Here is a 15372-nt window from a genome sequence, read left to right as displayed (position 1 = left end):
AGTCGTGGGTTAAATATCACAGATTTAGCAATGATGGGTAAACATGAAGCACAGTAAAGGGGGGCTCAGGTAATGAGTTGCACTTGGGATCACAGAAACATTGGGCAAAAGCTATTTAGGGAACCATCTACATGTGAATTACAATGTGAAATCCATCTTCTCCCACATTGTGTAACCTTCTAGTAATACGTTTGTCTAGTTACTGTGATATCACTCACTCACCAGTCGCTGCTGTTCCAGAAGGTAATTTGCTTCTTCACGTTCTTTTCTGTATTGATCTTCCAGTTCTTGGAGCCTGGGATAATGAAGATAAAACCTGATATTAGAAACAGAAATTATGAGCTTCGTCTTCCCCATTATGCTCAAACTACAGTAGTAAGTCATTAATTGGTAAGACTTGCTTATGTGGCAAGTTTGCAGTGATTATGGGCTCCCAGTTTGTTTAAAAAAACCCAACAAAAAAACAGTTTATAGAATGTATCTGCTGCCAATTAAGATAACTGTAAACACATTCCTCCTTCTGAGACACAAAAAACTGACAGACATTTGAGAGTAAGGTTGAAACTGACCAAACCCGGGCATGAAGCTCTAGTGTTAGACATGTGCTATGTTGCCTTCACTTTTATGATATTCACCTCTGATCCATCTCTTGTTTCATATCAATTCCTTGCTTCTCCAGGAGCTCTCTCTGAGCAAATGCCCAGTCCACAGGTTCAGATGGGGTTTCGGCACAGGGCGTGCGTTCCCTTTCCTGGCGCGCTTGCTCAGGGTGGTTGAAGCGGAATACGTGACTCTTGCCCATAATAATTCTGTTTCCTGGAAGCCAAAAGATTTGTGCATGGTGTAAAGTGTACGCTAGTCATTTCTTACAGTAAACCATTTCAGACAATGACCTCTATCAATATTGAAACTGGCCCAGAAATTTTCAAAACCACCACAATTCAATGAGAGTACAAGGTCCAATATAGAGGTAAATGCATCCATGTGTATAACAGGATGATTCAATCTGTAGTTTCTCTAAACACTAAAATGGTATTTAAAAATGTTTGCGCTTTCCATGTTGGGAGCTATAGAGAACCACAAAAGTGAAACAAGGTGATTTCTGAGTAACTTTGCAAGGAAACAGCAAAATAACATTAATGCAATGTTCTCTGTTAATAAACAGGTAAAACGTCTGTTCCTGTAGCTTCCATTTAAACACTTATAAAATGACATTGCAAACTATCTCTTGGGATTAGCTCAAACATGGGCAAGGGCTATGATCCAGGGATCCCTTAATAGCAGATCTGCCATGCAGTAGGAACAAAAGTTAAGCAAGGAGCACACGAACTGGCAGAAATTAAAGCATTTTACATGAGCTATCAAGCTGGGATGTTATCCTACAAACCTGTAAGCATTTGCCTATAACACACTTATGCATTTACACTACATGCTGTTATATGCTATGCATTCCATGAATGGAGTCCATGGGCTTTCAATGTTTATGGCACTTTCACTAACCAGTTAATGCACAGTGCTAGTTCTCCCCTTTGGAATTTTCGGAATATGAAAATCTGACCTTTTCTAATGCCATCACACCAAATGAACTTCCATTAAGAGTTTAAACCAACCTGTAATCTCACTGTCCATCCCCATTTTTTATTTTCACAACCCACCAATGGTTGTATATCTCAGCCTAACATTCTTATCCTTGGCTCCAGTTCTTACTCTAATAACCATGGTGCATCTCATCCAAGCCTACCTGTCACAGCATCCATCTGAGCAACAACTATACAACCCTCACTGTTAATCATTTTGAAATATTGTATATGGTGTATCAAGTCAGTAGGGCACATACTGCATTTCTTGCCACTTCACCTGCATATTTTTAAAGTTATTTCAAACATATCTTTTTGAAGTGTTTATTTTAATCTCTTAGAGAAACCCCACCCATTCTTACTGACTTGTCATTCTATAAAAATTGAATGATGGTAATATTGTTTACTGATTGCATATGGAAATATCTTACCGGATCTCAGAATACAAGGATCTGTCAGCTTCTTGCCATTTACATATGTGTCAGCTCCATCACAGGGCTCAAGAGTTACCACCACTGTAAGAAAAAATAACATAGGTTTGTACTGAGTGTTTCATAATATAAACCCGCTACAGTTTCTGGGAAAACTGAATAAAAGTACATGTGCACATGCGTACTACCTTTAAATGTTATAGTACAGTATTTGATACATGAATGTTTTTGTAAGATCATAGTAACTGCATGCAGCTCAGATAAGCTGGACATACTGTCACTTAGATCTAGGCATCTTTTAAACCACGCTAAATGTATAGGACCATGTGTGAGCGTCTCTTGGGTTTCCCTGTATTGTACAACATTAACAAACAGATCCCAAGTCAGTGCAATAATACCTGATCCGCAAGCCAATACATCACTCCGGAAAATACAATGCTCATCACGAATAAAGTGGCCACTCAGCACAATGTCTTGTCTCATTGTTGCATCCTCACGCCCAACCCTGTGAATACAAAATTATTACAAAATTAGAAAATGTAAAACTGTATAAAAAATTAATCCTGGATAAATGTATTACATATATTTCCATGCAGAAACCTTCCAGAAGAAGAGAATAGACTAACATTTACAATTAGCCCTTTTTTTACCGTCTAGATATGAACTGTAAGGTAGCCATGCTTACATCCTTACCTGGTAATGCCATCTTTGATGTAATATAATAGACACTCAGACATTAGAGGATCTTCATTAAGATTTACAAGGTGAGGAGTCTGTTTACAAAGAAAACAGCATGAAGATTAGAGAAATGGTAATTCAGGCACTATAGAAGAGCTAATGTTCTCAGGAGGACCCAAAGACTTGCACCTATAGGTGCTTGCTTTTGAACCTAGTAAACAGCAGCCAGGAGGCAGGTACCACTGGAAAATTACAACAAGTAGCAGCTACTAATTTATCAGTGTGGCATAAGCCTACAATAAGCTAAAACTCACAAGAGTTTTAAAATAAATGATTAACTATTCCTAATAAAAATAATTAAATCCATCCACAATAAAGAATCCAAAAAAATGGTTGCATAGGCTTATTTAATTCTCACACACATAGTGCTATTAGCTATTAGCAATGAGCGAATCTGTCCCATTTCACTTCGCTGAAGAATTTGCAAAACTTCTAAAGGTCAAAGGGCTTTTTTTTCTTACTCCAAATGCATTATGGGCATTTTTTCCTACCCTAATTGCATCAATGGCATTTTTTTATTTTTGTTTTTCTTGAGAATATTTTTCATGGTTCAATTAAAAAAATGCAGAATGCCTGGTGAAAAAATGCGCTAGATGAAAATCCTATACTATTTCAATAATATTCAGATCCAGATTTGGTTTTTATTGACTAAATACAAACACATAATGAGATGAAATTTCAGATTGTCAAGACAGACTCAAACCTCCATGTTTATAATATATAGACCCATATGCAAAACAAAATGTAGTTAAAACAATACAAAATACAACAGACATCATTATAATGCAATACTGTGATCAGCTGAAAATACTACCATTTTATAAGTAGCTGTACTTCTACTCTATTGATTGTTTTAAGCCACCTGACTTTTTACTAACTATACTAAATATCTATGTGAATATGTGCTTATGTGCCTATGTAAAAAAAAGACTGGGTACAAAATGATCCAGTTTTCAAAATACTTGAAGTATAAGTAAATAGGACTATTAAAGTGCTTAAAAAGACTGAATTATACTTTTGTTTTACTACAAAAAAGGATTTAAAAGGAGTAGTAGACAAGTATTTTTATACTTCTCCTTTTCTCATTTGTATACTTTTTATCTGTCATGTCCTGCAACTTCTGTCCCAGCTGTTTCGGAACTTTCTGTGAGCCTTTCTTTAAACATACTAGTACTCACTTTCTTTTTCCAACTACCTGCCCACTACTCTCCTTTGTAAAATGTTCACCTTAGCTGTTTATTTCCCCAGCCGGTTCTCTTTCCCACCTAACCTCATTCTTAATACAAAGTTTCTTTTGTTTTTTTTGTATTTTGTTCTTCAAACTCAGCCTATTTTTACTCTCATTTATACAAGCAAAAGTAAACAAAATCTCAATTCAAGTTTGCAAACATTCCAAAAAAAACAAGCATTAATAGAATACATCTTGGGAAATGGCAGAGAAGAAAAAGTATTGATACAGTAAACAAAGGGACAGCACTTCTTTACTCCTGAATCCTTTTTAAGATATAAGGCCCCAAAGGTAACATGAAAAAGTTTGAAGACAGAACAGGCAGACAGAGTGACGGTGCACACCAAACCTACACCAACCTCTTTGGGAGAAAAAACCCCGACGAGTTCTGAGCACAGTTCTCTAGTTGGGGGTGTTATCTGACAAGCCAAGGGAAGGGAAGGTTGTAACATAAACTCAGCAAGACAAACACATAAACAACAAAAAGCGATTTCCCCCATTTTTAAAAAAAATGTTTTCAATTAATACTTCCCAGTTAGCAAAATGCAGTATTAACATTTGTTGCACTTTGCATTCTCCACTCTAATATTTCTTTCAATTATAAGCTACATTGTAACAATGGAGGGGAGAATGTAATATAATGTGTAAAATGTACAGTACTTGGGTTTTAATAACTCACTGCAGCTAATCAACTCATACTATTTACTCATGTGCTATGAGATAAGACATGGAACAAACTAATCAATTATATTTATATATATACTGTATATATAGTTGGAATTGCTATATATAACATTATGCTTTCTTTACACTAGCACTCCCTGATGATCTTCCCCTAATTTTTAGTGGCCAAGAGTAAGTATATCTTCTTTTCTTTTGAAAAACCATCAAGACTTACCTTTTTAGGTGAAAAGACTCCAAGTGTTCCTCCATCTTCTCTCATAGCTACTCCCATCTCTGCCAGCAAAGCTTCTCTATAAAGAAGATCAAACAGGTGCCAAAGTGAATAGAAACTATAGGCTTGAATTTACCTAATACCTTCTCTTAACCATTTATGTACATTTCCTCAGTACTTTCTCTGCACCCCATATAGGTGTTCCTATTTTCATAATATTTATGCTTGTCAGTATTGACCCCCTTTAAGTCAGTCCTAAACCTGTGATTAATCTTGACAATAATATAGTTTGCCTTACATTACTATCTCAATGGCTTCCTCCTACCTGTCCATGCGAATAGCTTCAGTCCTGCGCAGTTTTTCCTCCCATGTCTCATTCAATTCTGCTATAATTTTTTCGGTCTCCTACAGTAAGGGAAATAGAAAATGTAATTGTAAAATACTATACCCTAGATTGCAGTACCTCATCTAGGTATACTAATATACTCAACGTATGCACCTTTAATGTACAGACTTTATGTACAGGGTGCCACCAGGCTCTACCCTCATTGCTGCTTGATTGTGATATGAGTAACATAATCAGTTTTAAATAACATCATAGAACAAAAAGGGGTCCAAAGCTGCAAGTGGGCTTGGTATGTGTAACATAAGATGGCCAGTGCCAAAGTTATAAAATCGGTGCTGGGTTGGGCTCTGCAACACCGTTATTGAAGTAGACACTCCTGTGAACATTTCATGCCAATAATTAGGGCTTGCAGGAAAATAGTATTCCAGAACACAGGGACAAAGAAATCAAGTTCAGTGGTGTAGCCCCCTATCCTATTCCATTTATTATTAGGGGCAGTGTAACATCTGCACACTGAAAGTCATTTAACACTACTCAAAAACCTAGTTTTTCTTTAACTTACATAGATGCGCATTGACCCTACTGAACACAAGCTCAATGAATTTAGAATAGTTGCATCTTTTTGCACCTTCACAAATACACCTTGCTGACCCTGTATCGAAGGGCACTTTCGGGTCAATTCCAGTAAATGTTTATTGGGGCATACAGCAATCCAATGAAATGCCATGATCTTAATTAAATCAGTACTACTGCATTCATAGCCTTTAAACCAGCTCCTCTGGTGTCCCAACATTCACCGATACCTGCCCTTGTAGGGGAGGTGCAGATTGTCAAAGCATCTTAGCCATGTTCTGTGTATGACCCTAACTGGCATAACTTCAATCAGGATTTGGAGGCACACATCTGTACGTGTCATTAATACAGTTGGCAGATTTTAACATACCTCATAGCCTGAAGCTGCCAGCTAATCATATCCACTGACTAAAGAATGCACCACAATAAAATATTTATACCAACTGTGACACTGTATTTCTTCAATGTATTATGTTAAAGGAAAACTAAGGCCAAACACATGCTTGCCATTGTGAAATAAAATATAATAATTTAAAGGTGTTTTAGCCTTTGCTGAACATATTATTCTTTTCATTTATAAATTATATTGTGTGATAGAGTGACCCAAGAAATAGGCCAAAGTAAACCACTGATTAAAAAAAGTTCAATTTATATATTATATTTAAAAAGTTTTTACCTCAAATTTACATTGCTATGCTAGTTTTAGCTTAATCAATGAGACAATAATAACATTTTGCGTGAATATATTGTAAACATTTTTATTAAAAGGAAAAGTAAAGCCTCCCAGGCAAATTTTTAGTTTTAGCAGCAGTGCCTCCTCTTTAATCACTTCACTGACATTTGCCCCAATTTATCTGTACCCCCATAGCATGTCCAGAACTACAGAGCTGCCTGACAGCATTGCCCCCCACCTGTTCCCATCCACCATCTTGGTGATCAGCAAACAGCACATACACACTGGCACCCAAACTTGGATATTGGGGTACAGGGTTGGACTGGCCTCAACAGGGCAAGTTGGTGTGTGGGCCGGATTACTGCTGGCCAGTAATGAGTAGGGGCTAGAGAAGACGGTATATAGACCCTTAAATCTTGTTACAGGAGTGGAATTACACATAAATATAGAAAACATTAGAAAGCCCAGATTGTCCTTAAAAAAATGATGTACAGTTTCCCTGGGCAAACTAAAATTACCCCTCAGGAAATGCCCCAAAGTGAAATGACAAATGGCAAATGAAATGCAAAACCCTGCTGGTAAAATCCTTATCCCAAGGCTCCTGTAGCTGTGGGACTGGGTTTGATGGCACCGACAGATTTACTAAGAGGTAAAGGCAAATTCATAAAAAAAATGTCGGGAAAATGACAAAATCTGAAAACTGTCTGTTTAAAAGACAAATTCACAAAAGTGGAGATAGAGGTTTGTGAATTAGGAGGAAAATCTGACAAATCTATCTCCACTTTTATTTTGTCTCAATATCACCACTTTTGTGAATTCCCCCCTAAGTGTCTGAGGAACTGAGAGGAAAGGAGGCTGAGCAATTCCCCCAAAGAAGTATTGTGAGTACAGGGGTGTCCCCAAGCATTTGTGTTTTCTTACTGGTAGTCCACAGGGGCCCAGTTTAGTTAGGTAACTCATCTAATGTGTGACGGTAGCGCCCAGTGGGCAGGATTTATTTTCATGATTTATGTTTCTATGCTGAACTGGTTACCCCTGTGTTAAATAAACGAAAGTGTCCGTTGTGGATCCCACAAGTTTACATAAGCTAACTGACAACCTATTGTTGTGAGCTCTCAGAAGAGGTTTCTGCTTTGTACAGTACAGCGAAATTAAAAGACCAGTTTAAATGTTGCAAAACAGAAACTAGAGAACACAAGGGAAACTTGCTTCCCTAACAACATTGCATGAAACAGCAAATGCAGTGTAAATGACATGTTACACCATATAGCAAAACTGTTAATAGAAGCACCTATGTAACATTCCCCATTATAGAAGCTTTGGTGTGTCATGTTATTATCAGCTGTCACGCATGTCTTCAGGGCATCACTATAGACAATCCAAGTATGCAAACACTGCATCTGACAGTTACTTAAAGGCCTAGATTTATAGGGATTCATTGATCTAGATCAGTGCTGTCCAACTTCTGTGGTACTGAGGGCCAGAATCTTTCACTTTAATGGTGGTAACACACCAAATAGTTGCTAATCACTGCAGGGATATCATCCATCACTCATGTGAAAAGGGTTAATTAAGTCATATCAAGCCATAGCCTTAAATCCACATGCCTTCTCCTCCCTTTTGGGTAGCACATAATTATACACCTTAGGAATCCCCTAACACCTATTTCAAAATCATACCAAACTTCCAGAACAACCCCCTGACAGATTCACCACTCACAGGCAGGGTAGGGCAGGCAGAGTATGGCACACACAGGCAGCATAGGCAGAGTATGGCACACACAGGCAGGGTAGAGCAGGGAAGGCAGAGTATAGCACACACAGGCAGCATAGGGCAGGCAGAGTATGGCACAAACAGGCAGCATAGGCAGAGTATAGCACACACAGGCAGCATAGGGCAGGCAGAGTATGGCACACACAGGCAGCATAGGCAGAGTATGGCACACACAGGCAGGGTAGAGCAGGGAAGGCAGAGTATGGCACACACAGGCAGCATCAGGCTGGCAGAGTATGAAACACACAGGCAGCATAGGGCAGGCAGAGTATAGCACACACAGGCAGCATAGGGCAGGCAGAGTATGGCACACACAGGCAGCATAGGCAGAGTATGGCACACACAGGCAGGGTAGAGCAGGGAAGGCAGAGTATGGCACACACAGGCAGCATTGGGCTGGCAGAGTATGAAACACACAGGCAGCATAGGGCTGGCAGAGTATGGCACACACAGGCAGCATAAGACAAGCAGAGTATGGCACACACAGGTAGCATAGGGCAGGCAGAGTATGGCACACACAGGCAGCATAGGGCTGGCAGAGTATGGCACACACAGGCAGCATAGGGCTGTCAGAGTATGGCACACACAGGCAGCATAGGGCTGTCAGAGTATGGCACACACAGGCAGCATAGGGCAGGCAGAGTATGGCGCACACACGCAGCATAGGGTAGGCAGAGTATGGGAAACACAGGCAGCATAGGGAAGGCAGAGTATGGCACACAAAGGCAGCATAGGGCACGCAGAGTATGGCGCACACACGCAGCATAGGGTAGGCAGAGTATGGGACACACAGGCAGCATAGGGAAGGCAGAGTATGGCACACAAAGGCAGCATAGGGCAGGCAGAGTATGGCACACACAGGCAGCATAGGGCTGGCAGAGTATGGCACACACAGGCAGCATAGGGCAGGCAGAGTATGGCAGATACAGGCAGCATAGGGCAGGCAGAGTATGGCACACACAGGCAGCGTAGGGCAGGCAGAGTATGGCACACACAGGCAGCATAGGGCAGGCAGAGTATGGCACACACAGGCAGCATAGGGCACGCAGAGTATGGCACACACAGGCAGCATAGGGCACGCAGGGGGGAGGGGGTCCACATGGGGGGCGAGGGGGGCCACATTGGGGGGGAGGGTGGTCCACCAGTTGGACAGCACTGGTCTATATGACTACTCTTGGTACTTCATCATGGCTAGAGAACTCTTAAATGGGACCTATCATGAAAATGAGAATTTAATATAAGCTTTATCTGACTGAAATAAGAAACTTTCTAAATATATTAAAATTAAAAATTCCTGTTCATGATAGTTCCCCTTTAAGTGAGACATTAATCTAAGAAGATGTGCTTAACAGACTTCATTAACCCCATATAAAAGACAATACTTATGAAGAGGATAGCTTTCCTTGAACAATGTCATGTGACATTTTTTGTGTACCTTGAGTCTCTCAATGGCTTCTTCACTGCCAGGTGTGAATGCCAGGCGCTCGTGTAAGCTGGTGACAGATGCAGCTCGGCTGGACAAACCAGACATGGAAGACGAAGGACTCATACCAGTCAGGGCATTAACGGCTGTGAAGAGATTGTCAGCAGCATGACGTTTGTGTAGCACATTCCCGTTATCCACAGGACAAACATCTATAGAGAGCAAAGCCAAAAAGAGAGGGCCAAAGGAGATGCATAAACAACATGAGGGAGGATGCAACATGCAAAAACATGCAAAAAAAATGCAACAAATAAATAAGAAAATGTAAGGATGGATTAAAAGAAAATGTTATCAAAACAATGTAAATATTTATTTATATTGAGTTAAGAAGCCATGAAAAAATATTCACAAACACATAATAATGATATATTTTTTTAAAAATGTGTAAAATGCAGATAGAAGAGAAAAAAAGAATCCATGAACATTTGGTATGTCAGTAACGGCAGAACAAGGCAAAGGATAAATAAAATGGAGATGGAGAAAAGAATTATAGGGAATGGAGGATTTAGGACAAGCAGGAAAGCAAGAAGAGAAATTTGATGTTTGGACGATGCACAGAGATCACGGGGAAAGGACACAAGATGCCACATACACCAGGTACAGTATGGTTGGTTCCAACCCCTGAGGCTACTGGGACAAACAGGTTATAATTCAGTCACTGAACTGCACCTACAATTAGAGCTTTCTATATCATAGGTTTCAGCTCTGCACAGGCTAGCAAAGGATTTCTGAGAAATACAATTAAATGGTTCCCAGATCGTTAACTGCAAATCGTACTGCAAACCTTACAACCATGTTTATCACTAAGAGTTTAAGGGCCAGAGGGTCTAAGCAGCATCTAATCATGGGTAGAGTGACCAGATCATGAAAATTCAGGGATGTGTCTAGAAAATCCAGGCAGGGCTAAGCTGATTCCTGTTTAATTAAAATGCAATCAATGCTGCCCTGCAACATGTATTTATCAGATGTGTCCCTGATTTTCAAGAGATCTGGTCACCCTAATTATGGGACTTAAAATAAACATATTCTAGGTAGATTGGTTTCATTTAGCAAGACAAAAGTAAATCTCCAGGTTTTTAAGAATGACAGCTTCAAGTATTCAGCTACAATCTCTAATAGAGCTGTTTGCAAAACAAAAATAAATGTAAAATACAGGTAATTAAAATTAAATACATTTAAAGAAGCAAAAATACCTCAGCACTTAAAAGCAAAGCATACCTTCATGATGACAGCACTGCACCACTGGGCATTTCTTTAGTGTCAGACACAAATGTTATTAATATGTCTTTATAAAGTGCAAACATATCCCGTTTGGCAAAAGGGTGTATGCACCAGTCATGCAGAGTGATCATTACAGCTTAAAATTCATAGGAAATCTGTGTCTGTATCATATGCCAAACTCATGTGACTGGATGTAATGCTGGGATTCCCATCTCATTCAAACAACAGTCACACTGTGGGAGATTTCATGCTGCCTTCATGCCTCACCTTAGAGTCATGATATGCAAAAAAATAATAGGAATGCTGCACTTAGGCCACAGAAATTTTAAATTTAAATTTTTAATTTTAACTAATGATATTAAGCTGGGTCAGGTGGTGGATGATCTCTTATATGTAACAGTCTCTTTCTCAGTCTCTCTGAGATAGTAACATATTGGTTTGGTTGCATGGAAGATTATTTGTAAACCCCTCTGTCAGGGAATGAGAAACGTGGCACACAATCAAATGCCCCATTTCAGGAAAGCCTTTTGTCAATGTTTTTTATTTCCAAAATGTATGAAAAAGACGTATCCAAATCAACAGTGCTTTTGTCGATAAAAGTAGATGATAAAGCAGAACCATCCTAGCAGCATGAATTATGCCTCATACACCCAACACACAACTCTGTAGAAAAATGCAGGCATTTAATTATGCTCAAGAGATGCCTTTGTAGAGATTTCAACCATCCTCACAGCATACTAAACAGAACTGGGCTCTCGAGTGCTGACAGCCTCTGAGACGTTTTTCTCTCAACAAAGGGTCCTCTCATTCTCTCTCTCTTTTAGAGCATACATCAGTCTGTTCACATTTCAAGAAATGTGGTTATTTATAATTCCTTGTTCTTTTAACTTAGTAATTGAATGAAATGTACAGAATTAAATGCCAACATTATAATTAGCTGATAACAAAACTACCCACTGAGATGTCCAAGAAGTCATCCCTATAGGGCAGTTAAATAAAACAATCAGCCTACTGAATGCATCACAGGCTGTGGAGCTGAAAGGGAGATGGGTAGTATTGTTAAAAAGCAATGTTTTGGTCACACATCTCACAATTCATTCGTTTATATATCTATAAAGCAGGGATCCCCAACCAGTGGCTTGTGAGTAACATGTTGCTCACCAACCACTTGGATGTTGCTCTCAGTGCCCCCAAAGCAGGTAGTTATTTTTGAATTCCTGACTTGGTGGCAAGTTTTGGATGAATAAAAACAAGATTTACTACCAAATAAAGCCCCCTGTAAGCAGATATTGTGCATAGAGGCTGCCTAATAGCCAATCTTAGCCTTATTTTGCACCTCCATGAACTTTTATGATGCATGTGTTGCTCTCTTTTTACATTTGACTGTGGTTCACGAGTAAGAAAGGTTGGGGACCCCTGCTATAAAGTATATCAGTATAAACGGACTTTCACATCACATTAGCACTCTAAAGAATTCAAAATGTCAATTCAGTGTGGATTTAGATATAGGATAATTCTGGATATTATATCAGCATAAGTGCCAATAAGTTTGCATATTAACTGTGGAAATGGATGTAAACAGTTTACTCACTGTCAATAATGTCAGACAATCCTTGTGCTCCCAAGAGGTCCCTTAGTCGTGCCACCTCATCTTTCAGCTCACGGATCAGACGGTTATTTGGATCCTCATTTATAACAGCATTGCATCTAATCTGTTTGGCACGGTCAGCATATCTGTAGGAAAAGAGCACCAGATTACATTTAGGTATTTAGTAAAATAATGTGCACATGCTGAATGTTATGTTTATTTAATATATTTCACTGTTCAAGAGAAAAAAAGCTCTGATTTTGACTTCTGACTTCTGCTGTAGGTACATTGCATAAGGAAACAGCGTATTTTATATGTTTTCTAAAGAAACCTAATCTGAAAGACATGAGCTCAGAGGTCTTACCTCAAGGTGCTGAGGGTTTCATCATAATTAATATCTGCTGGGCTCAGTGCAGCAACCATGGCTGTGCGAGAGTTCCCACCTGTTCGAGAAGAAGAGAACTTAGCAACAGCCCACCAGTTAAATACCTTAATCCACTATGGGAGAATGTAATAAAAGTTGGTAATGGAAAAATTATTCTCAATTTGAAAATGTATTCCTTTGTGCGAATAAATTTTCCTTTTTGGGAATTTGGGCTTTGCAAATGTGGATACTGTTTAGCGACCACTTCCGACAGTGGAAGAAAGTTTGTGAATTTTATTGTTTGTCCAATAGTTTGTGAATTTTAATATTTTAGTGCAAAAGTTGTTAGGCTTGCCATCTTCAAGCATGGCTTAAAAAGTCTGCAATGTGCAATTAAAATAAACAGTCTAATGAAGAATATTACATTGTGAGCATTTTGTTCCATTTACAACTTTTATTACATTCACTTACGTGTATGCTACAGCCGATCCAGCACTGTGCTACAGTATTTCTATTAAGGCTACTGTTCTTTACATTTTGAATTTTGATAGTACGTTAATTATTACCTAAATTCTCTCTCAGGAGCCAAGTAAGCACTGAATCTCGGTAGGGAATGAAATCATTTTTCTTCTTCTTTTTGTTCTGTAGTGGATGGAATAAAATATTAGAAGTGTACAATACATTGCCAAAGTCTTTCTGTGTCTCACATTAGCGTGTACCACAGGTTCCGGCCTTGTGCTTATCACTTCCTGTTTACCTAAACTACATACCTGATAATCACTTCACCCAGCATTGGACACACCTTACTATCACTCCCTGTTTTCTCAATATTGTTACCACCTGAACATCTCTTCCAGCTTTGTACTCACCAAAACATAACTTTCTGCCTACACTAGCACTGTATTCCAAACCAACACTTCCTGCTTACATCAGCATTGTTTATGTCTGACCGTCACTTCCTGGTTACCCAGCTTGTTCACACCTAACCATCACTTCCTGCTTACCCACCTTATTCACAACTTTCTGTTTTTATATAAAAGGTTATGTTACCACATTAATGGATTAATCTCACCTTATTAGTCCCAGAGTCCTGTAGAGAGATAGAAAGAAGTATGTGAAAAAGACTGAAAAGACAAAGACACAAAGCATACTGCCAGATACAGTATATGCTACCTGAATTCTGGGGGTGATAATATGCCAAGGATTTAGATTTACCAAATGGTGCTAGGATTTAGTAATCCCACGTATTCACCATAAATCATGGTGATATTTAAACAGACTCAGAGTCTGCCTCAGTTATGATTTGTAATCAAAAAACGTACAGATGAAAATGGATTTGCATTTTTCAAAAAGCAGTGTCTGAAGGGGATCTCTACTATGAGAAATGCAGGCACTATAATGTAAGGAATAACATATCAAAAATCTACTTTCAAAATGAAGAAGCAAAAGAGGCTGATGGGAGGAAATCATGCACAAATTGTGTGTTGCCCAAGTTTTGATAATGAAGGCCGCAGACAAAAACCAGCAGCAAAAACCTACCATTTCAGCAAGAGCAGATATCACTTTTCCAAGGGTAGTGAGAGACTTATTGATATTTGCACCTTCCTGTTTTGGCAAAGGAAAAGGCATTTATACAGCTATAATCAAAGCGTGTTTAATCAAACAAGTAATCAAATAAATAATCAATAAGTAATAATCAAAGAGTTTAAATAAGTTGTTTGCCTTTAATTTTACTCTTAGGGGCTGATTTACTTACCCACGAACGGGTCGAATGGAGTCCGATTGCGTTTTTTTCGTAATGATCGGTACTTTGCGATTTTTTCGTATGTTTTGCGATTTTTTCGGATTCTTTACGAATTTTTCGGATCCAATACGATTTTTGCGTAAAAACGCGAGTTTTCCTATCCATTACGAAAGTTGCGTAAAAAGTTGCGCATTTTGCGTAGCGTTAAAACTTACGCGAAAAGTTGCGCATTTTTCGCGTAAGTTTTAACGCTACGAAAAATGCGCAACTTTTTACGCAACTTTCGTAATGGATACGAAAAACTCGCGTTTTTACGCAAAAATCGTATTGGTAACGAAAAATTCGTACAGAATCCGAAAAAATCGCAAAACATACGAAAAAATCGCAAAGTAATCGCAAAATGTTCGTTTTCAAGTCGGAACTTTTCCAATTCGGGTCGGATTCGTGGGTTAGTAAATCAGCCCCTTAGTATGACGTATACAATTATATTCTGATACCTTTTTTCTTTATTTTTTGATGTTTAATGACAATTCTCTATTGATATTTGCTGTGTTCCATCATTTCTGGAATATTAGTCCAAAAATTAGATAATGTTAGGGTTTCTTACCTTTAATCTTGTTCCCTTTGCACCTGTAGAGTCAGCTCTTTCACTTCCAGCAAGATCTACCAGACTTATTTTACTGACCTGCAGAGGCAGAACATTTAGACGTTTATTAGCCAACACTGGCGACAGCCATG

At 38.8% G+C, this 15372-nt stretch overlaps 1 protein-coding gene across 13 annotated transcripts in view; it reads right to left on the bottom strand.

Moving 5' to 3' along the window:
- The window catches only part of kif1a (kinesin family member 1A), a 106682-nt gene that overhangs the window by 51048 nt on the left and 40262 nt on the right, over positions 1-15372 (bottom strand). For 8 of the 13 annotated variants that reach the window (XM_031902551.1, XM_031902556.1, XM_031902552.1 and 5 more), the window contains exons 8-21: positions 15242-15319; positions 14430-14495; positions 13963-13980; positions 13457-13532; positions 12891-12969; positions 12530-12672; positions 9670-9869; positions 5195-5274; positions 4873-4948; positions 2702-2781; positions 2407-2513; positions 2009-2092; positions 636-816; positions 223-295 (exon numbers count right to left, since the gene is read on the bottom strand). In XM_031902551.1, coding sequence (XP_031758411.1) covers positions 223-295; positions 636-816; positions 2009-2092; positions 2407-2513; positions 2702-2781; positions 4873-4948; positions 5195-5274; positions 9670-9869; positions 12530-12672; positions 12891-12969; positions 13457-13532; positions 13963-13980; positions 14430-14495; positions 15242-15319 — 1341 coding nt within the window. The remainder of the gene's footprint in view (positions 1-222; positions 296-635; positions 817-2008; positions 2093-2406; positions 2514-2701; positions 2782-4872; positions 4949-5194; positions 5275-9669; positions 9870-12529; positions 12673-12890; positions 12970-13456; positions 13533-13962; positions 13981-14429; positions 14496-15241; positions 15320-15372) is intronic. The other 5 variants (XM_031902555.1, XM_018094455.2, XM_031902560.1 and 2 more) reach the window with 1 other exon arrangement.

This window comes from Xenopus tropicalis, chromosome 5 (assembly GCF_000004195.4).
Source record: "Xenopus tropicalis strain Nigerian chromosome 5, UCB_Xtro_10.0, whole genome shotgun sequence".
In the NCBI taxonomy this organism is placed as follows: Eukaryota; Metazoa; Chordata; class Amphibia; order Anura; family Pipidae; genus Xenopus; species Xenopus tropicalis.
The sequence above is the reverse complement of the archived record's forward strand: the minus strand, read 5'-3'. Positions and strand labels throughout refer to the sequence as shown.